We start from the raw sequence: 22,334 nt of genomic DNA, 5'->3' as shown, positions 1-22,334 counted from the left end.
TTTAATGTTGATGTTTCTAACAATTAGTTTCTAACAATGTTTCTAACATGTTTGTTAGACCTGATGAAGTGTTCTAGATGCCATTGACAAATTGGCAGTGACCTAAGCATTTGGCCGTGACCAAATAATAGCAGAACATGAAATGTGGTAGTATATCAGTGTTACTTGCTATGTGTATTTCTGGATCGTTAATGCATGACATACTACCTATAAAGACTATTTTGTCTTATTACTACCAGTTGTCAAAGACAAAACCGGTCAAATATCCAGAATAGATATTAGAGACCAATTGCCCTGGCTAGCATACTTTCCAAAGCATTAGAAATAATTCATAAGCTTCAAGCATACAGAAACTGACGATAAATTAAATTTGGTTTTAAAAATAAACATGAAACAGATGTGAACCACTGAAGTAAATTAGTAAGAAGGCTACAGAGGACATGTATGTTTTCTTGATGTGTCCAAAGTATTTGTTGTACTCCCATCAAACCATGCACTCTTTCAAGTGATGATCAGTGGATTATGACGAGGTAGAATACTGTCCCCTGTTCTCTTCAATCTTATGACACAATTAAGCACACATGGTTTGTCCGGACAGAAAGCTAAGCCTGAAATATACTAAGACAATGTATCTCGGAATACAGGTCTTTTATAGTCTCAGAGTGATCCCTCTCGGTCACTTAAGCTTCCTAACAAGGCAGACAGCTGTACATGAGTAGTCTTAACCTACAAGGTGTTTTGCAATGTGTTTCAGCTTTCACTAATATGATCAGCATCCATGTTGTTGTTCCAGTATGTCACCTGTCTCCTACTCTCCTTCCCGTCTTATTTTAATCATAGACCTTTAGTGCCCAGTGCACACAAGTGTCCAGTAACAGGTTAGCTTGACCCATCTAGATGTCAACATTTTGTAAGCTGTCAAGTCATACTGGCCCATGGATAGCTTCTCATAACAGTCTAAATGAGATGATCTGCTATAGTCTGTGTCTGCTCATTAGAACATGAGTATTTACATGTGCTGCAAACATTCAGATGAGATCTTCTTGAGGGGAATACGTTACATGTGATGAATAAAATAATAAGCTTTAACCCAATGGTGGTGTATCTTATATATTTGGGGTTTATAGGCTGAAATCAGATGCAACACTATCTGGCTCTGAATTAATATTTATGGCTTCCAGTGTGCACGTAGCTGTTGGAATGATAAAAAAAGAAAGAAAAAAGAATACCCTTGGCCTTGGTTATAAAAGACTACAGCTAACGGAAGCTATTCACACAGTAGAATCCTCAGTGTTCATTTAACCATTTGTACAGTAACTCTGGTACAAATGGCACCAAAGTGACCCTTGCAGGTCCATTTTGTTATATTTGTACACTTTCAGAGTTAAACACTCAGGATTTTACATTGCAAGTTATGGCAGCAAGCATGTCATATCTGAGCTCATATACCGTAGGGTGTAGGCATAGGACCAGTAAGGTCATCATCACACACCCACACTCATCTATGCACACACACAAGCAAACAAACATACATACATACACACACACACGCACGACTAATATCCTTTGCTTTCAGAAAAGTAATGGCTTAATGCTATGAATTATGTCTCAATTATATTGATTAATCAGTGCACTGTGCACACATCAATAGCCCTATGAGGGCAGAGGCAGATGGCAGCTAGCGACACACAGTAGCACAGTAACACAGTATACACTCAGCAAACTGCAAAACATGTCACTGTTCTTATAAATAATGACAACATGAACAGACAGCTGTACATGAGTATTCTGAACCTACAAGGTGTTTTGCAATGTGTTTCTATATGATCAGCATCAGCATCCATGTTGTTGTTCCAGTATGTCTCCTGTCTCCTTCCCATCTTATTTTAATCAGAGACCTTTAGTGCCCAGTACACACCAGTGTCCAGTAACAGGTTAGCTTGACCCATGTAGATGCCAACATTTTGTAAGCCGTCAAGTCATACTGGCCCATGGATAGCTTCTTATAACAGTCTAAATGAGAGCTCATCTGCTATAGTCTGTGTCTGCTCATTAGAATATGAGTTTTTAAAAAAGCTATTTGCACTCCACTCTATTATCTAATATGATGCATTCAGAATCTTGCTTAAAAGCTCCCAAGATGAACAAGTGTAAGTCAGTGTGTGACTAAAGGAGCTCCCACCTTGCATGCTGTGTTGAGACATTTCAGGTCCAAATTTATGTATATGATTTCCCCAAAACATTCTGGAAACATTAATGGACAGGTGTTTGTTTTCTAATCTATTTCTGCGCATTATCTTTTTATTGTATTGTGTTGTTTGCTATAGTTGTGGACACATAACACTCAATGAACTTAAAACCAGTAGGCTATAATTACGTCTAATCATACCATTTTCACTTCTCAGAATACTATCTTCAGAAGGAAAACAATTTATTTAACTGCCGTGTGAATGAATGAAATAATGCACTGTGCCCATTTGAACCGTAAAACGCCAGTCGGTCATCTAGTCTTAACCTTTGCCACAAGATGGCGCCTTATAACCAAAGTGCCAATGAAAAGTACGGTGTCGCTCAAAAGCTCCAGAAGCCACATCAAAACCAGTGCGTTCATATTGCGCATTAAACAGAACAGACACATTTACAACAACAACAAAAAACATTTTTCCCACGTCAAGATAAACATACTGTAGGTACCCTACCTTGAGTTGTAGGGAGGCCAGAAGAACAGCCGATTGGGCTTGTAGAGTGTCTTTCGTGAAGGTTGCACAGCTGTTGACAATGGCAGCAGGTTCATCATCAATGTTCACAATCATTTAACAAATGTTCTAATGTTTGCTAAGTAAAAATACTGCAATGCTCGGAGCGTTTTCCGGTTTTCGGACGTTGCACCCTGGCTGCGTTCAGGCTTGTATTCCATATTAACGAGTTTCACGTTGAGGCCACGCCATAGGCACGTGACGTCAATGTGTCAATGTTAAGGTTAGATTAAACAAACTATTCATGCATAATTGCATATGTATGAATGATAGCACGTCTACTAGATGTTGTGGGGCCTACGACGATGCAGGATTTGGAAGCACCGAAGCAGGTCTGAATCAAGGCGGTAACTGTTTTAGGAAGACTGGGCGCAGGTGGGGGGATCTGAACTTCCTGAAGGAGATGCAGAACCAGTGTGGCTCTGGCAGCCACTATCTCATCTCATCACTATCTACCTGTCCAATCTGGTGATTTGGGGGCTTTCCGGAAACCGTGGCTAGGCTACTACCATCAACAAAATAAAAAGCTCAACAAAATTTGCAGAATTCAGAACCATTCACTTCACTTGAATCTACTCTATGCCATATGGCAGTGGTTCTCAAAGTGAGATACGGGGACCCCCTGGGTCCTTGAGGAGTTCACAGAGGGTCCCCATGCAGCTAGTTAGTTAATAGCATCAACATAAACCAACCACTTGAACCATGTGTAACGCCCAGGATTTGAACGCGGGTCCCCCGCAAGGAAAGCCAACATCTTAACCACTAAGCCAAAGGGAATTCTTTATCATTGGGGCAGGGGAGATATTAGACTTTCAGGCCATCAGGCTGAGTTTGTGAGCCACTCTGCTACACTCACTCCCCTTTTGACCCCGAACCCGGGTCTCCCACGTGGAAAGCCAACATCTTAACCACTAAGCCAAAGCGAATTCCTTATAGCTCGGAGAGATATTAGACTTTCAGGCCATCAGGCTGAGGTTGTGAGCCACTCTGCTACACATACAGTAGTACATTGGCTATTTGAAAACAGCCAATCTACACGCTCACAACATGTGGCAATGTGTTGAGCTTGTAGATCTGCTATTTTCCCAAAATCTTGAAATAAATGTGAAACATTTGGAATATTTGTGAAACATTTAACAACACAAATCTTGTATGGGGTGTCCCGTCCCTGGCACAAAAAAATAATTCAGAAAAGGTCTGTGCCAAATAGCCTATAGGGCCTTGGCTATTAAATTTGCAGGTCCTTGACATGAAAATGTTTGAGAACCACTGCCATGGCATGGGTGGCTATGCATATTATGATGAAAAACAAACAAACAATTATGGAGGTCATTTTAATAGGAACTACTAATCCTGTGTGAGTTTGCTGCCATCCAAAGGTTAAAACAAGAAAAGTGCGCTCCTTGGCGTGCAGACCTCCGCTAGGCTGGGTTGCCTACTCAGGGTTATGTGGAGTGCAGCTGTCAGGACCCCAGACATGAGGAAGCTGCGGGGTAAAGTGTTTGTTTGCACATTTCTTGCGGCCCCTATGGGCAGATGTGAAAGCAGTTTTGGAGGTGCGCTCAATAGAGGCCCCAAGATGCGATTCCAATTTGTGTATGATATTGCTTTCATGATATATGACGTCAAATGGTACAGAGTAACAAAACCCTATTTTACGTCCATTGTCACACAAGACTTGTGCCTAATTTGGTGGAGGGGAAATCACATTTCATTAAAGAGGTGGTGCCATGTTTTTGCACTTTTTCTGTTTTTCATGTGTCTATGAGGTTGATAGAACTTCATTAAGCCCCCCGGTGGTGGTTTTATGGTGTTTTATGTCTTCTCTGATTATTTGGAGTTTCTTCCTGGAGGCTGAAATCTTGAGGGTCAAACGTGCCAATAGAGAAACAGCCCTTTAGTGACATCACAGAGCCCCCAAAAAACATACCCTCCCCCTCATTATCATAACACAACAGGTGTGGGCATGAGGAGGAGTAGGGACTAGGACAGGTGGGTGGTGCTAAGGTGGTGGAGGTGCTGCTAAGGTGAGAACCAGGCATACTTAATGAACTGGAGGCGTGTCCACATACATTTTTTTGTTTTTTACAATTTCTGTACACTTTTTTTTTTTGAAAAAAATCCTTACATAATAATACCTTATGATCAGGTTTTAGTGTTGAAAAATATCATGGCACTCCATCTTTAAGGGATGACTTCACCCATTTTCAACCTATCTTCATATAATTGGTCCTCACTAATGCTCATGATAAAATGGTACAATTTTTTTCCTGTTTGGTCTGTGTCTCATAGCAGGGATGTGGACAGTTCAGAAACCTACCTACCAGTGACATCATCAATGGGGAATCCAAGCTAATATAAACTGCAGGCTTTCTATTCCTGGAAAGTTTGCGTGTAATGGAAGCCATTGTTCTCGCGTTAATAAAAATCTAAATAAAAAATGTGAAATCGAAAAGAAAAATAACCTGCTAAATGATGATGTCACTGGTAGGAGGGTTTCTGAAGTGTCCGCAGCCCTTCTATGAGACACAGACCGAGTAATAAATCATTAGCATTAGCGAGGACCAATTATATGAAGGTAGGTAGGTTGGAAATGGATGAAGTCGTCCTTTAACAGTGACATTTGTAGCATTCGTGGCAGCCCATTTGCGTGTAAGTGAAGTAAGTGAGTCGCTTTTGGCTCTGTGTTGTTTAGAGGCCACTCAATGTGTGATTAAAATGTGGGGCACATCCGACGCTGCGTTTATGATTTGTGCCATTTTTAGCTAAATGGGGCAAAGTTCTTCCTTGGCGTACTGGGAGTGTGCGTGCCAAAGTTTCACACCGATCGGTCCAGCGGATGGACAGGGGAGAAAACATTATCTTTGCCTCCGGCCTATGGCTGAGATAAAATGGGCGATGGCTGAGCTTGTGACACTGATGTAGGCAGCACAGCTGCAGACAATAAAATTAACGTTACAGTAGGCGTGTTCAAATATTGCCAATACTGTTGATTCATGTCAATTGGCATGATCACATGGCACTTAAACCTAACACACCCATTATAAATTAGTTTTAACACTTATTTAATAGTTATATTCGCATTCAAAGTTAACTTATTTCTACCTAGTTGTAACCATTTACTAATGTTATGCAAGGTATTAATTTACACGTTAAATTGCATATAAATGTTATAACCTTTAGCTGGCAACAATCTCAGACAATTGGACTAGGGTTTCGTTACCTCTAATTAAGGGAGGCAAACTGGTTGGTTATCAATTTTCTGGAGGAGTTTGATTTAAGGAATTACTACCACTGAACTGGGAAGACAACCAAGACACTAAAGAATTAAGGGAGCAATAAATATAGGACCAGGTTTAATCTACACACACACACTTTTGACTGCTGGCAAGTGGCAGCAAGTTCAAATATTACCTACAGCAATAGCATTCCTTTGCCATTATTACTTCATAATAACGGCAAAGGAAATCTGCAATATGCAAAAAAAAAGCCCTAGTCCGCATAAAACACAAGTGTTAACATTTGGAAATCTCCATTATGATTAGTATTCATAGTTACGTAGTGCATTGCTTAATTGCCACGTTGTGGGGGAAATGTGACAAATAAGACATCAATACGTGTTTTCCGTTTGAAAAAAATCTTGGTTTTGCCTACTACTAAAATATAATATACAGGGTTTGGATGGCTAATTAACAATTGCAATTTCTTTGATCATGTAACTTGTAACAATGTATGACCAACTACATTTTGATTACATTATAACAAGTGACTAACTTGGTTTTGACTACAGCCAGCTTACATGTTGCACAATTGTTTTTTATATTGTTGCAAACATATCGGCTGATAAATGGACTACGGCTTGAGGCAGGTCCTCTTAGTTGTAAAAGTGATGATCTTGTCTAGAAAGACAAATTAAATCCAAATGTGCAACTTCATTCACAGACAGTGATTTTAATTTCAGAAAACCACAAGTTGATACACCTGTCATTTTCAGTAGACGCTAAATGCAAGGGTTTCAGAACAGAACAGGTTTCAACGTCTGTTACATGTCAAAGAGCTGTAGAACAGAAACATTGGTATTGGGTCAAATACAGATATATATATAAAAGAAAAATCTCACCTTGTGACACTACTTTTAGACTAAAGCCACAATTCAATATTCATTGATCTGAATGATAATTCAATGTACCAGCTAAATTTGACTAACAACTCAAAATGTGTCTTCTAGTCAACTATTAGTTACAGAACATGCCATCATATACTCATCTTGCCTTTTGTTTCAGTGACCAGTCATTTGAACACACATTTGTTGGGACTCTGGTACGGCCTATGTGTGGTGCCATGCTTCCCTCTTCAAGCCGACTTGGAACATGTCAAACATAAAGGTTATGGTCCAAATAACTTTGATAGTGATTTTTTTGGAATGAGCTAGGTAATAGCATAAGTAATAAAGTCCAATCTTGTTCTTGCAGATGATAATGTTGATGTGCGAAGTGAGCATCTTGATGATTTACATAATATTTCTAAGAGAATAAGGAATAAGGTTTAGGTCAAAACAATCTGTCACAATTAATTGCTGTAGTTTTGTCCTTCTGGTGGTTGTGGAAGCTTCATATTTTCTTTGGACATCATTAGACGCCTTAACTCTTGAAGAACAACTTTAATGCTATACGAATTTTGCCATTTTGCTAATATTGGTATGCTACGTGAATCCACCTGTGAGGAAAACACACACACACACACACACACACACACACACACACACACACACACACACAAACAAAAACATCAGTTATTGTGACACCACCTTAGTACAACAGAATCTATCATAACATTTATCTCAGTTCAGTAATCTCAGTTCAAGACATTTTGCTGTATAAAATGAAATAAATCTCCAGCCTATTCATTCAATGTTGTGGTTACACTTACCGTCCCGTTGGAATTATTTATCCCATTCATGCTAATTTTTGTTACAAATCTAACAGTCGGGGATGACTCTGGGTATTTTTGTCCACATTCCACTTTCAGACTGTATATCCTGTTCTCATAATTAGTCTGTAAAAGAAGGAGAAAACAATTACACATGAATTTGTTGTATACAGATTCTCTTCGCCCATTTTTGACTGGAGATGTGGTAATATTTTATTTCCTACTGATGGTCCAGCCATAGGTTGCTATGGCTGTTCCTGAAGAGGTGCTTTTCTTACTCTTGCCGGTCCAATGATCATGCCTGTCCATCGTGTGAGAGTCATGTCGTCGTCGTCTTCAAGGCCCCAGCTGACTGTGCCATCTCCAACCCCCTTCTGTCCCTCTTCAAGCTCTTCCAACAAGCGAAAATTGCGTGGAACTTTAACTCCTGAAAAGGACAATAATGTGACGTGAGTTAGAAGTATCCGCATCCACATGAAAGCATACATCAAGTTTATGAAAGCACTCAAGAGCTAGCAAAGCAATCAAAAATAGATGCTGACCGTTTTAGCACATTTAACGGATACAATGGGCATTGTGACATGCTTCCCACTTGTACACACCATCACATCATATGAAAGCACTAAGCCAACACCTGTGCTCCAACTCTTTAATTTCCTTCAGTGAACTCAGCGTCGGTGTAAACATGGGCTCATATGACCCATTCAATCATACAAGAGGAATGCAAAAAAAAGTGTAAAATATAATACATACAGTATACAGCAATAAGGCATGAGAGAAAAGTGTCAACCTGCGTCAACAGTTTGATATGATGTTATACCCATCTGATCAGATGTCAAATATGCTGTGCATATCTTGTATCTACATACTGTGGAGTAAGGCCTAACTTGATACCCTGTTCACAACAGTAGTTACTCAAGATCTCCGAAACTGGTGAGCATTGAAGCTCTGTAAAGTCAGCACTCGGACAAAGCAACACTTTGTCACACACTAGGTTTGCCGAGATACAGATGTGGGACTACAACCCTACAGTGCTACCGTAACCTCTTAAACCCTCTATTCTAAGTCAAACGGACCCGAGTTGCAACTCTACTATGACCGCTTTTTCCCCGTCTATACCAAATCTTAGCCGATCTCCAAGCTCTCAACGCATTTTTAATGGCATAATGGCTTGTCTGTCAGGTGGGACAGAAATCGGTTGTTTCGCGTGCAGTTGTTCAGAATGTAGACACTAGACAACACCACAGGGATGTAGCCTTGCAGTCGTTTCCATGCAATTGTCAAAAAATACTTCAGCTAATTTGAGAGAAATGTGTATTTTGCTGCATTTCCACTGAAGCAAATTGATATTAAACAAAGTATGTCAGAAAGTTGTTTCATTGTAAAATATTGCAAATAAAGAATACACAACTTTTTTTGCAATATTAAGAAACTTTTATTGAGCTTTCTTTTGCAATGACAAACCTGGATACCAAGCTACTACCACAGTTCTTGATAGTAATGGGGTTGCAGGGGATTAACTTGTGGGAAAATTGAAGCAAAACTACTCATGATGGCTGCAACCCTCATGACTTGCATTGAGAAAACCACACTTTGCAATTTCTAGTTTTCATAATGATCCTGATGGCACACAAACAAACTGACAAAAGGGGAAGTAAACTTCCATTAATTAAGTAGATAACTATAAAGTGACATCGTAATTTCTCATTAGTGCAAGTGCATTTCTAAACAACACTCATGTCATTACCCTACACATATGCATGCATGCGTTATCTGCTGTGCCCTGGCACAGTAAAGCGTTTCATATAATACGCATTTGTAATTGAAAAGTCGTTCATGACTCAAATATTTTGTCACCATGTAAACACCAGTAGAGGAATCCTGAATAACACGATTGGGCTTGGAGGCTGGAATACAAGTAAAGGACTTCAAGAACACACATTCCCAAAGAGCAATTCACATAGTTAAGCATTTCTGTACATTTTACTGTGTTCAAACGAGATCCTTTATAATGCAGTAAAAGTCATTTCAGCAACCTGCAAAATAGACCAATGTGCTTAGGACCAGGATAATTATTAAGAATAGAATATATGCAATAAGCCAGTCTAGTGTTTGTCAGACTGTCCCACGTAAAATACGACTTTAAATGCCCAGACAATTTGTGTAGACTCAATTTTGTGTAGTATATCTAAAGGATTGATATCACTATCTTTGTCAAAGCCATTTTAACATACTGCTTCATAGGGCCCAGCAGCTAGTTTATATTGGTAAATAATAATAAACAAGTCAACATTATGATCACACATATGCAGAAAAAAAACGTTATCAGTTCAATTGTTCAATGTTCACACATTTCTGAGATTCCCTCAACACCTCTTCGCTCAAATCAATGAATATAACGGCATTGCTTGTTTTAAAAGGTTGGGCTGGTGTATTGTGCAACCGCGTGGGAATCATTTTGAAAACTTGACATCATTCATTCATTCCAAGTCTATTAACTATTGCATTGATAGCTCCATAAAGAACCTCTCACTCCGCTATACAGCTCCGAGATGAGGTTCTATGTGGTTCTCATCCGGGATCGGTCGAACGTCCGCCAAGCTCCGCTGTTTACCCTTTTGTATACATCGTATCCCAAAACTAATGGTAGATTCCAAACCTCACGGATGTTTAAGGTTTGGACCGGAGCATAATATTTTAGGTCTGGAGCGAAACTACCCGTTTAAATCGCTTATTTAGTCCGCCGGTGGCCATGTTTCCCATTGTAGCCAAACCAGGAGCAGTACTGGCAGCGGACGTAGGGGGGTTTTCCGGGTTGAATGGGAAACATGGCCACAGGCTGACTAAATAAGCGATTTAAACGGGTAGTTTCGCTCCAGACCTAAAATATTATGCTCCGGTCCAAACCTTAAACATCCGTGAGGTTTGGAATCTACCATTAGTTTTGGGATACGAATTTATGATGTATACAAAAGGGTAAACAGCGGAGCCTTGGCGGACGTTCGACCGATCCCGGATGAGAACCACATAGAGCCTCATCTCGGAGCTGTATAGCGGAGTGAGAGGTTCTTTATGGAGCTATTGCATTGACTGCAGTAGGACTTGGCTGATGTTGTTGTAGCATGAGGTGTGTCACTATCACAACCTGCAGAATATCACAAATTATACATTCAGGTACTAGTTATTCCCTTATAAACACACTCCATCTAAATAAGTCCTTGAATTTGGCAGAACACATATTTTATTTTATTGTATCAAGTGCATAGTCATCTGGACTTTAGCTAGCAAGCGGTGACGTTTCTGTTGGAATCTTCTAGCTACTGTGGTGTGGAAGTTGGTAGCCTTGTTAGAAATGTTGCCATGTCTGTTTATTATAAGCGACTCCGGCTTTCTTTTTCTGTAAAGTTGCTTGTAAATACTGGTGGTTGCGTTTTTTTCGGGCTTGTTTAAAATGTACTTGCTTCCACATTTACTTTTTTAAATTATGTAAACCAGTGGTTCTCAAATATGTTCACGAAAATGTTGTGCCAGTAGCATTTGTGTTGTTAGGACACAAATGCAAAAAATATTCCAAATATCCACATTTTAGTGCAAGAATAATAATAAAAATTAGCAGATCTACAAGTTCGCGACGCGTTGTGAACTTGTAGATCAATAAAACCGACAGTTTTAGAGCTCATTATTAGCTCTGGACCAGGGCTAAGAGCTCAAGTGTCCTAGTTGCCTGTTTAGGGCTTGTTTTCCTAGACGTGGTTGCTTGTTTCTTTCACAACATATGGCAACACTGCTGGTGAGCAGCATCAATGATGCTGTGATAGCTCTACAATGTAAATCAGTAACACCATGTGCTAAATGATACATATCTTTAGACATGCATACCACATCAAAGTCACAAACAGGTTTGCTGGCCCGACCCGTGAGCGCATTATTCTCATATATGCACACGTTGCGATATTCATTATGACAATTCACTGCAGCTAGGACGGTTAGCACACTGGCTAATAGACGGCCGCCCGGATGGCTCAGGACTAAACTGCATGCGTTCTTTTCTCATTAAGAACCCCACGATCACGTGTCGCACTAAACATCTCCACAAAACTCCAACATGCTGCGTTTGCTCTCAGTGCCGTTGTGTTATTTACGCCTCCGACTCTCGCAGCAAGACAACCTTCTCAAGATAGTTTGTAGACCAGAACAAACCTGAGGAGGCCGCCATCTTCTTCAGCCCAGATCCAGAAGCACCCAGCCTCCCAGTGGTGTCGCCGTGACGTCACGGCAGTTAAAACAGCAGCAATTCGGGTTCTTGCGACGACGTCGAGGCGCCGAAAAAACTATCTGCAAGCTTGCAAGCTTGCGTCGCGCTCGCGGCGTGCTGAGCTTGTCGATCGGCCTTTAATCGCTCAGCACCGTGCTACGCCTACGGCCGTTTGTGAGTTAGCTACACCCTTGTTAACTATGGCTACACCGCTACAGGCCAGTCAAACCAGCTGCACCAGATGTATGGAGTTCCATGTGATTGAAACAGTATTGGAAGACTCACCCCCAAACACGCTTGCCCCCCATTTTCTTATGTGGCAGCTGACGGATCTAGTTACTAATACTCATGCTTAAACAGAATATCAAGCTGTGCAGTTTAGGTCTTCATTTCAGCATCTGCTATCATTTGAAATCTTCATAAAAGATAAACTATACTAAGTAAACAAGACAACCCCTTTAAACATTGGAGACATTTAAACAGAATGCAGCTTTTAATGTACAAATATCAGGTACAGTAGCCAATACAAGTTATGGATCATACCTACACTATGATTAGAGGACTGTAAGAATACAAAAAGCTAACAAATTAGATACTTATTTGCTCACAGACTTACAAAATATATCAAAAGTATGTATTGCCTCAGGCCAATTGTCAACACCGGATGCATAGTTTTTACCATAGCATGCTACTTACTTAAATCCGGAAAGAAAACTACTGGAAGTTATCCCAGACAAGACATTAAGGAACGCAACAAACAACATAACATGTATTCATAACATGCCATTCAAAACCATTTATTGTTTACCACAATAATCACCGAGACTTGATGAAGTCACTTTGTACAACTCCACAAAACACCATATTCAAACAATTACATGAATCCCCCAGTGATGGTTCTTTTGTTTAATGTTCATAAGAAAATGTGTGAGATTAAAGACTGTACAATATATAAGAACTGGAAGTGCCTTAGGCGAGTAGACGGACAGTCTTTCCGGTGACTGTCAAGAAATCCTCATCGGCCAAGGCCCGGAGTGCTTCCTCAAACAGATCCTTTGTAATGGCCTGGGGGAAAAAAAAGGTGTTTTGTTATTTGACCCATTCCTACTTGATGCAGCATTAAATTAATGAGGAGAAACTCCACATGATGGCACATGCACAACTACTGTTATATTGTTTGAGTGGCAATATCTGAAGAATTGGATCTTTCCAGTTTCAATACAGCACTGGCTTAAAAGCTACAAAATACTTTATAATAGGCAAAATAAATATTTACCGCTTCAGACTGTGCTCTGAGGTCATCAAACAGTTGATGGTATTTCATGGCTGGTGTCTTTCCCTTTGACTGAATCAGTTTCTTCAGGGCCTGGGCAACTTCCTCCTTGCGCTTGCGTGCTGTGGCACTCATTCCTGTGACAAGATGGTCAATTAGATATTCAAGAAGCTTCCATTCAATTAAATAATAAACAAGTTATTGTACAATAATTCATTTAAAATGGCAGCCAATGTAAATGTTTACGTCCGTCAAGCCCTGGGTTGTATACCTGTTGTGAGAATTGCGATGTCCACAAACCCGGTCCTTGGGTCAGTAGCTGACTGCTTGAGGGCCTCACGGTGCAGCCTTTTGGCTTCCTCCACATCAATGGTTTCTACCTTGTCAGAGAAGCGCACCTTGGCGTGGGCCTCCGCCATTCGAATCAAGGACTCCAGTTGCCTGGGGTAGGCAGACACCATGCCCCGGCCGCTGCCTATCTTCCTCATGTCCACATAAGCCTGCCAACAAGTTAGTCAGTCCAGTTATGGTTACCTCAAATTACTTGGTTGAGTTCTTGAGTTGATGAAACTAATGTGCACTATGCTATGCACGTTATGTTAAAATAACAGGTTTTAACAGCTAGTATTGCGACAAAACTATGTCTTTTAAATGTGTTTTCAAAAAACACCAGGTGATCAATTTAGGATACACAATACAACATCAAACAAGCAGCTATAATATTACCTCAATGAGGGCCTGGCCGGCCTCCTCATTCAATCTGGGATGTATGTATGTTCGTGCATACGCAAGGTAGTCCTTCAACACAGCCATGTCAAGGTGCTCCTCCTCCAATTGCTCCTCACTCTGGTAGTACAGCGCCACCAAATGGTGTGCCAGCCTGCGGTCATATGCCTCATCTTGGGGATCCAGCATCAGGAAGATGAGATCAAATCTGATTGGAGCAATGATGACAGTTTTACATGTGTAACAGAAGCACAGAGCAATTGGTGTCCCATAGAACAGTGGTTCTAACAGTGGAAACCACTGAACTTGTTAGGCATAAAGCTTCAGGCGGTATGAAGACAACTGATGGTCATTGTCATGTTAAGTTTAATTTGTCTACTGCTCTAAAACTCTTAACATTGGTGATGGTGATAAAACAAACTAATCTGCAATTTTATGTACATTTATAGATTCGCTGAATGCTGTTTATATCCCCCATGGACCAAAATATGTGAAAATGTAAATAATGTATCGAAGGACCTGAGCTGTATGTATGAGTACGTGTTTTCTTTTTGTAAAAACAATGAAAAAAAGAACAGTGCTTCTCAAACATTTTCATGACAAGTACCCCAAAATTAATATTTATTTGGCCACAGACCCCCATCTGAAACTTGTATGCATTAATATTAATTCTGCATCACCTTGACAACAGCGTGTGAGGCAGCTGAATGTTTTCAATTGTGGTCTTCTTGGGGTTCCACTGAGACTCCACTGGGTTGGCTGCTGCCAAGATAGAAGTGCGAGCATTCAGCTGGCAAATGATCCCAGCCTGCAGAGATCAAAAGGAATATACAGTAGGACGGTGATAGGTATAGACTGGCAAAGTTTGTTGCCCCAAACCCAGGAGCGAGTTTGCATTTTTAAGTTCTTTTTGAGACTATGTTTTTGCCCCTGTACGGCACAGTTCGCCCGATCGATAAGAAACTGTACGGCACACCCACTCCCTGGAGGCCAAAGCAGAACCTCTGACCCAAATGTTTGGCCTGTTCTAGCGCCACCAGGAAGCCAAAAACGCATATTCTTATATTACTCCTACAGATTTTGTCCAAACATCACGCAAATTGCCACACATTATCTCTATAGTCATGTGATCAAGACGGATCTGTCAGATTTTTCATCCTGATTGGCAAAGATTGGCTTCCAAAGTTTGCAGGAGTGGTCCATTTGAACAAAATGTCTCAAATCATGAGTGCAGCATCTGATTGCTGTGAAACTTTGCATGCACATTCCCACTAGGCCAAGGAAGTAATGCCATACTACATTTTTCAAATTGGCCTCATGGTGGCACTCTAACATGACGATTCAAGTTTTTACCTATAACTGGACCAATCGGTATGACACATTGCACGCACACTCCCTAGAAGCCAAGGAAAAACCTCTGCCACAAATTCTTCACATCTGCCTTTTATAGCAACACCAGGAGGCCATTTTTTGCAAAGCACATTTTGATATTACTCATACAGATTTAGTCCAAACATCACGCAAATTGCTACACATTATTATAGTCAGGTCATCAAGACGGACCTGTCCGATTTTTCATATTTCATCCTGATTGGCAAAATGTTACTTCTACAACCTGGCCTGGTGGAGACCTGTGCTCCCAGGATCACACATCTTTTTTTTAAATGCTTGTGGAACACTAGAAGCACAACGCCTGAATGTAAAAATCCTATCCCAAAAATTCCATTGACTTTGAGAGAACCTGGACGGTGCCAATTTCCTGCTTCAGACTATTGAATGGACCACTACATTTCAGTTACCTGGCATTAACATAATACACAGGACCATTCAAGGTTTCAATGTTCCCCACATCTGTCAAAGCCACATACAGTTGTACAGTAAATTTCTTGCTCATGTCAGGCTCACCTTAGCAATGGAGAGGGTCTGTTGTTCCATGACCTCGTGGAGCACAGACCGCGTGCTGTCACTCATCTTGTCAAACTCGTCAATGCAACAGATACCATTGTCACTCAACACCAACGCGCCGGTCTGCAGAACCAGCTGCTTGGTCTCTGGGTCCTTCATCACATAGGCAGTGAGACCGACAGCACTGGAGCCTTTTCCTGATGTGTACTGGCCACGTGGGACCAGGTTAAACACGTACTGCAGTAGCTGAGATTTGCTGGTGCCAGGGTCTCCGCAGAGCAGGATGTTCACCTCTGCACGGAAGTTGCCCCTCCCTGTCTGACTGAAGTCCTTGCGAGTGCCCCCAAACAGCTGCAGCAAGATGCCCTAAAATAAGGTTGTGGGGGGGGGAGAGACACAATTTAAAGTTGCTATCAAAAGTAGTACTCACAAATGCCATATTTTGACTGCTAATACAATCCTAAATTGCATTGCTCTGCATATGTGGGGATCTGTGGTTGAATATTAATTTTAAAACATTGATAATGATTAATGTACACACATATGCATACCCAATGCGTCTGCCTTCATACATACCTTCTTGATATCCTCGTGTTCATAAATGCTAGGCGCTAGGGCAGAGGAGAGGCGTTCATACACATCCGGCTTGGCTGCTAGCTCTTTCAGGACCTGCACGCGGTCCTCTGTGAAGAGCCTCTGTTCATTATCATCATCTATACCATGAAGGCGCTTCTCATCTGTCTTGCGGAAGTGGATGGCATCGATGTGGGTCTTGTACACAGACTTCACATTGCCCTGCCTGGGGTTCACACGCATGGGTACAGCTCTGTAGATGCCTACGAGGAGATTTCGGAACATGAGCCAAACTTCAGTGAGTGACATTTAGAACAGAGCTGTATTATCTGAATAAAACTATTTTTTAGGAGCTTACCGGTGATGTTGATACGGTCTCCTGGCTGTACTTTGTCAACTAGGTCATTGTGGGCATAGATAATGGTGGTGTGAGGGGTCTGACCAGCAGGCATATCGTCAGGAGACTCTTGGATTTTGACCTGTTTGAACAGAATAGTAAAGCTTGATTTATACTTTTAAACGTATGACGATGTCCCGGACCAAAAATAGTCAATCTAAAGACTCAAAGCATCACATGCGAGCCTGTAGATCTGCCATTTATGGTGTGTGACAACAGATTCAAGATACATACAACAGATTCAAGATTAGGCATAATTCAGCACATCTGAGAAGGTACAGTATGGCAATATATATATATAAGTACACGTATTGCCCAATGAGCATGACATGGAGAGATTCCAATTTAATCAACAGCATTACAAGTCTAATTAGCTCTTTTTCACATCCTCTTGCAAGAGTACATCTGTCGCTTGCAGAGAGCCAAACTGCCCCCTGAGTAACCTCGAAGCCCTCCCCAACTCACGTCCCACGTAAACTCACCATCTGTTTGTCCGAGAAAGCAGAGCGGTTGTGAACGAGGGCCAGACTGTGGGTGTTGTTGCAGTGGCGACACACGGCGGGCTCCGCAATACGCCCACGATCGACCTCCACGCGGACGCTGTAGTTGCACACCTGACACTGGAAGAAGGCCTCCTGCATCTCAGGGATGAGCTGCGAGGTGCGGGTCACCATGCCACTGATGGTGATCAGTTGATCAATGTCTGGATTGGGAAAACAGAAGAGCGAGCAGAAGCTTGAAGTCAAACCGCAATGCACTACCCACTATAATAAATCCAATCATAAATATGGGTTTCATATTGTGCAAGTTGTCCAAATTATTCACTGTGTGGGTGTGAGGGATAGTAGCTGAACAAATTATGTATGCTAATGAGAATGCTCACCCTCAGGGTTAAGGCTCCTCATGTTTCTGGTCTTCAAGGCATTGTATGGGCGTACTTGGATCTGATGCTCCAGAATAGAGTCTGGGAAACGCTCAAAGAAAAGCTCATTGACTGCCATGTCAAAGGTTGGGATTACTTCCTGTTAAGACAAATATTTAAATGAAAAGGACCCACTGGCCATGCATTTGTTTTGTGGTCTTATGTAACAAATTGAGATTGACACTAAAGGCTGATTTACTCTTTTGTCACTCGACAAAATTTACAATATAGTAAAAAAATATAAAATATAGTAGAAGGAAAGTGTAAACACTTTCCTTTTACGCTACACCTTTTCCACCAAAGCATAAATCAAGAATAACACCACAGTTTAACAGTCCCATAGGGATAGCCCTACCAAAAATGCATGCACTCACTATTCAGATAAAGGACTTTACATAATAGTATCCACCAAAGCACAAGTAATATCAGATGGTAGACATGAACCTATGAAACAAAACATTTAATGTGAAGGAGACATTACCTGTGGGTAGCAGATGAGTTGCCTGTAGAGTTCTGCATCAAAGGACTGGACATGTCCACTATTGACATTTAGCACAGGATCTCCGACAACACTGATCTACAAGGCAAAACGCAAACAATGTTACAGAAAGGCCATTTCATTGTTGCTCTTTTGATTCCTCAATCATCTACACAGTGGTTCTCAAACATTTGTCATAGCCCCAAATGGAAATGTATTTGGCTACATAAACCCCATCTGAAAGGATTTTGTTAAGGGACCTCCAAAAGAGATTTAACATTATTCAAAACTTTTCACTTTTCAAGACTTTCAAAAATAGCAGATCTACAAGCTCGCACCTCGACACGTTGTGAGCTTGTACATCGCCTATTTTTGAACAGCCTATGTATAAAATAGGGTTAAAGTGATTTTGATGCTATATAAACACATTTTGCTGGAGACCCCTCAAGAACCCCTGGGGGTCCTTAGACCCAACTTTGAGAACAACTGCATTAACGTGCTAACACTTATGTACATGATGAGAGATGATAAGTATTTGACCTCTTCCAGCTTCTGCATGTACAGCGGCTCATTCAGGTCCAGACCAGCATTCTCATCCTCATTGGAATTGGGATCGATGAATCTCTGCAGAAACCTCTGTGGGCAAGCCGGACACAAACATCCCATTTTTACTCTCTAGCTTTTAACCCACTTGGAGATATTTGAGACATCATGAGTTTGTGTGTTATAATCTTTATTTTCTCTGGTTTTACTTTATTTTTGTGTTCTTATTAGTCTTTTTACTTTACACTGTAAAGCACTTTCGTAAACTCTGTCGTTTTTAAATACAGTTGGACTGGATCACGACTCTGTGAAATGATCAGGTTTAACATGGATTTGTATGGATCATGACACCACATCTGGTTGTTTCATACCTGAAACTTCTCCTTGCAGGTTCCCACGTTGACGTCAGTGCCCCAGATAACCAGTCTCTGGCCAGCATTCTGTTCAGCGGCCACTGTTCCATCAGCACTTGGCTGGGAGACATGAATGAACACAAAGTTAGCAACTATGGTTTGTTTCTCAGTTTCTGTCCTCATAATTACATTGCGTAAATGGTTTTAACCACTTTCAACCTGGCATGCTTAATTAGGGCACTCTGACTAGTGACTATAATCTTTTGTTTACACTGACCTGCTCAGAGTGCAGATCCACTTGATGTGCCTTCCTGACTGATCCCAAGTCAGGGCGCTGTCTGGCTGGGGTGCCCCGCACACCACTGCGGGGGGTCCCCTCCGCTCTGGAGCTTGGGGTCCCATACATCAGGGGAGAGCTCATGTCAATCTCACTGGGAGGGACTGAAAGATAAGCAAGCAATCATTAAAACCTTAAGTTAAGTATGATAGTTCTGCCCATCTCAAGCCAAATTTTATATATTGTTGAATTTCATTTTTTTTTAAAGCGCTGTTTAACTACAGTATGGTAGAAACTTGGATTGTATAGCTACCTGGGCCTGGCCATGATATAAATCCAAATATAGTTTTAAAAATAAATAGAGAGAATTATGCCATTGCCAATGTATAAAAAACGAATCTGATTAAAGTGAAATGCTCCATTCATGCTCTTTCAAGTTCTGAATAATATAACAGCTATGAAAGAACATGATTCCTCATACTCCACTCACAGAGAAATATATCACAGCCAAGTAGCTACTAGCTATACAAAGGTTCTACAAACGTTCATCATTTTAAAGGGCAATATAATAACTATGTGTCCATGGTGTTACTTCACTTCTGCATGTTGAGTGTTACTTCAGACAAATCTTGTCAGATGGGTATGTGATTTTGAGTTCTTTCACAAAAAAAGTATTCCTGGGTCTACCTGAAGGACGTGGGCTTGAGAATAGAGAAGTGTCCTGGACCACTGCAGGGCTATTCATGTCAGTGGGTGGAGAGGTAGGCATCATTGGTAACAGATCCCCAGTGGAGGAGTCCATGCCTCTGCGTCGTTGGGAGGGAGGAGAGATGGGTCCCTCACTCCCAGCTAGAAATGGTCAATCAGTTAATGTCATTAGGCCGGTCAACCATCACTTCATACATTTGGTATTTGCAGTACGCCCCCATCCAGTCATTACACTGGCCTGGGGCGCAGCCCGAAGAAAGAGAAAACAAAGACTAGACTAGGACAAGAAACTCAGTCACAACAAGAGGGCGTAGAAACTAATCAAACACAAAACAATAAGTGAAGTGAGTCCTTTACAGCGAAAATGTGGGTATTTAGCATGCTTTTAAAAGTCCCTAGGGTGAGGGTAGATTTGATTCGTTCATACTGTACATACATGATTACATACATACATGATGCATACTGTTCACACACACACACACACACACACACACACACACACACACACACACACACACACACACACACACACACACACCGGTGTCTAACCTTAAAGACTTCTTGCCTTTAGCAATAAGAAGAGAACACATTTGTTTGATGATAATAGCCTAGCAGTCTCAACTTACGGGTTGATAGGTTATCGGGCCTGTCACGTTTACGGCCAGGTGTTGAAGTTGGGGAAGACATTGTAGTCAGAAGTTCTGGAAATGAAACTGATCATCCAAATGAAATAAATTTAACGTTAGCATACGTCAAGGCAACTACTAGCGAGACAACAACTAGAATGACATGTGGCTGCGGGCGCTGCAAACAATAGCAGTACTGTACTGGCAGCGTATGACTACTTTTCACTGGTACAAAGAAATCCGTGCAATATAGATATATAATACGTAACAGAACATGCATACAGTAATGTGCGCTTCATATGTGCGACATACAGTTTGTGCGATGTACAAATTGATTAAAAAACAACTTTAACAAACATAATTTGTACCTACTGTTGCGTGTACGTCCGACTGCAGTAGATCTGGCGCGAAATAGTTCGTGACGTAGTTTTCGCGGGGAACTTTGGACCAATTGCAAGCCTATGCGTTCTGGCGCGTACCCACTGCAAAGGGTGTAAATACTCCGTTTCCATTTCAGAAATCGGATATAAATGTATTTAGGGCTTAATAAATGGGAAGAATTTTGTATATGACATAAAACACACCAATGTTATTCTATATATCAGTTTGGATATACCATGCCGTTATGTTTGTGCGTAGTCCCGTATACAATATCTTACCCACACTGACTTGGTTTCGTCCAACCATAAGTTAATATTTCTTGTAGTTATAATTGTTGGCCACTGGGTGGCGCAAGTGACATAAAAAAACATGCATGAGAGAAGCTGGAAAAGTACAGCGCGCCTCTTCATTTTATGGGGACAACATAAAGAGTTTACGAGAAGTCAAGGTCACTCGTCACTTACGATAATAGTGTATCCACTTTTAAATTAAATATGCTATATTGTTAAACATACAGGTATGAAGTTATCTTTTTTTTTGTTGCTATATCTCAGGGGTTCTCAACTTGTGGGTCATGATTTTGGGGGGTCCCCAGATGACAGTAAAGTGACAATTTAAGGACCTTTAAGAGCTTTTTAATACCTTAAAAAAAGAAAGAAAAAATAAATGAAATGAAAAAAAGAACATTACTCCATCAAAAGTAATCAACAAACTATACTATAAAAACTGGTCAAACATTGACGAAATTGTCAAATAATATAAGAAATAGGCAAAAACAAATACATATTGTGAAAATAGCAGATCTACAAGCTCACAGCTATTTTCACAATATTTATGTGTGAACCAAGTCAAAGTCAAACAAAAAGTAATGCCTACAATATTCCAGGTGCTTGTCAGGATGGGGGTCCCCAGTTCAAATATGAGGATTTTGAGGGATCACAGCCTGAAAAGGTTGAGAACCAGTGCTATATCTGACATATTTTCAGCATTTTGTTCATAATAATTGGTTCATCAGTAACTTCCTTTTATTGATTCATGGTCACTAGTAAGATCCACGGTAATAAAGCTAAAAGTTTACTTGTGACTGAATATTTCAAAGCTTGTGATTATAATTCTTAAAATGGACTGATACTGGTTGATAGGATTAAGATGGTGTGAAATACCAGTGGATATAAAATCAACTGATATTGTCAACACCTTGACAGTGAGTGACTGTGTTGTGCATTACTTTA

At 40.8% G+C, this 22,334-nt stretch overlaps 2 protein-coding genes across 3 annotated transcripts; both read right to left on the bottom strand.

The window, feature by feature from the left end:
- Window positions 1–6,691: 6,691 nt before the first annotated feature.
- Window positions 6,692–12,115, bottom strand: ube2v2 (ubiquitin-conjugating enzyme E2 variant 2). The gene is made up of 4 exons (XM_084057321.1): window positions 11,886–12,115; window positions 7,964–8,112; window positions 7,686–7,811; window positions 6,692–7,472 (listed from the first exon to the last, which is right to left on the bottom strand). Exons 1-4 carry the CDS (start codon window positions 11,899–11,901, stop codon window positions 7,326–7,328), a joined length of 438 nt encoding a protein of 145 aa, XP_083913447.1. The 5' UTR covers window positions 11,902–12,115; the 3' UTR covers window positions 6,692–7,325.
- A 295-nt stretch (window positions 12,116–12,410) lies between these two features.
- mcm4 (minichromosome maintenance complex component 4) lies at window positions 12,411–21,121 on the bottom strand. 2 transcript variants are annotated; one of them, XM_084057062.1, is made up of 17 exons: window positions 21,090–21,121; window positions 20,722–20,808; window positions 20,075–20,236; window positions 19,388–19,551; window positions 19,129–19,230; window positions 18,755–18,850; window positions 18,218–18,313; window positions 17,698–17,836; window positions 17,297–17,517; window positions 16,776–16,896; window positions 16,421–16,680; window positions 15,845–16,210; window positions 14,620–14,747; window positions 13,940–14,147; window positions 13,485–13,713; window positions 13,217–13,350; window positions 12,411–13,005 (listed from the first exon to the last, which is right to left on the bottom strand). In XM_084057062.1, the coding sequence occupies exons 2-17, from the start codon at window positions 20,780–20,782 to the stop codon at window positions 12,910–12,912; spliced, it is 2,583 nt and encodes an 860-aa protein (XP_083913188.1). In that variant the 5' UTR covers window positions 20,783–20,808; window positions 21,090–21,121; the 3' UTR covers window positions 12,411–12,909. The 2 variants fall into 2 exon arrangements, with proteins under 2 accessions (XP_083913188.1, XP_083913187.1); XM_084057061.1 differs by having other exon boundaries at window positions 21,094–21,121.
- Window positions 21,122–22,334: the final 1,213 nt, after the last annotated feature.

This window comes from Gymnoscopelus microlampas, assembly GCF_963454915.1.
Source record: "Gymnoscopelus microlampas genome assembly, chromosome: 5".
In the NCBI taxonomy this organism is placed as follows: domain Eukaryota; kingdom Metazoa; phylum Chordata; class Actinopteri; order Myctophiformes; family Myctophidae; genus Gymnoscopelus; species Gymnoscopelus microlampas.
The sequence above is the reverse complement of the archived record's forward strand: the minus strand, read 5'-3'. Positions and strand labels throughout refer to the sequence as shown.

Coding starts and splice junctions, on each gene's coding strand:
- ube2v2 (XM_084057321.1), bottom strand. Junction 7,812..7,963: donor TGATCATTGGACCGGCAAGA/GTAAGAAAAGCA, acceptor CTTCTTTTACAG/ACTAATTATGAGAACAGGAT. Junction 7,473..7,685: donor TAAATAATTCCAACGGGACG/GTAAGTGTAACC, acceptor TTTTCCTCACAG/GTGGATTCACGTAGCATACC.
- mcm4 (XM_084057062.1), bottom strand. CDS start 20,782: ATGTCTTCCCCAACTTCAACACCTGGCCGTAAACGTGACAGGCCCGAT. Junction 16,897..17,296: donor CTTTCTCGGACAAACAGATG/GTGAGTTTACGT, acceptor CTGTTCAAACAG/GTCAAAATCCAAGAGTCTCC. Junction 13,351..13,484: donor CATCGCAATTCTCACAACAG/GTATACAACCCA, acceptor ATCTTGTCACAG/GAATGAGTGCCACAGCACGC.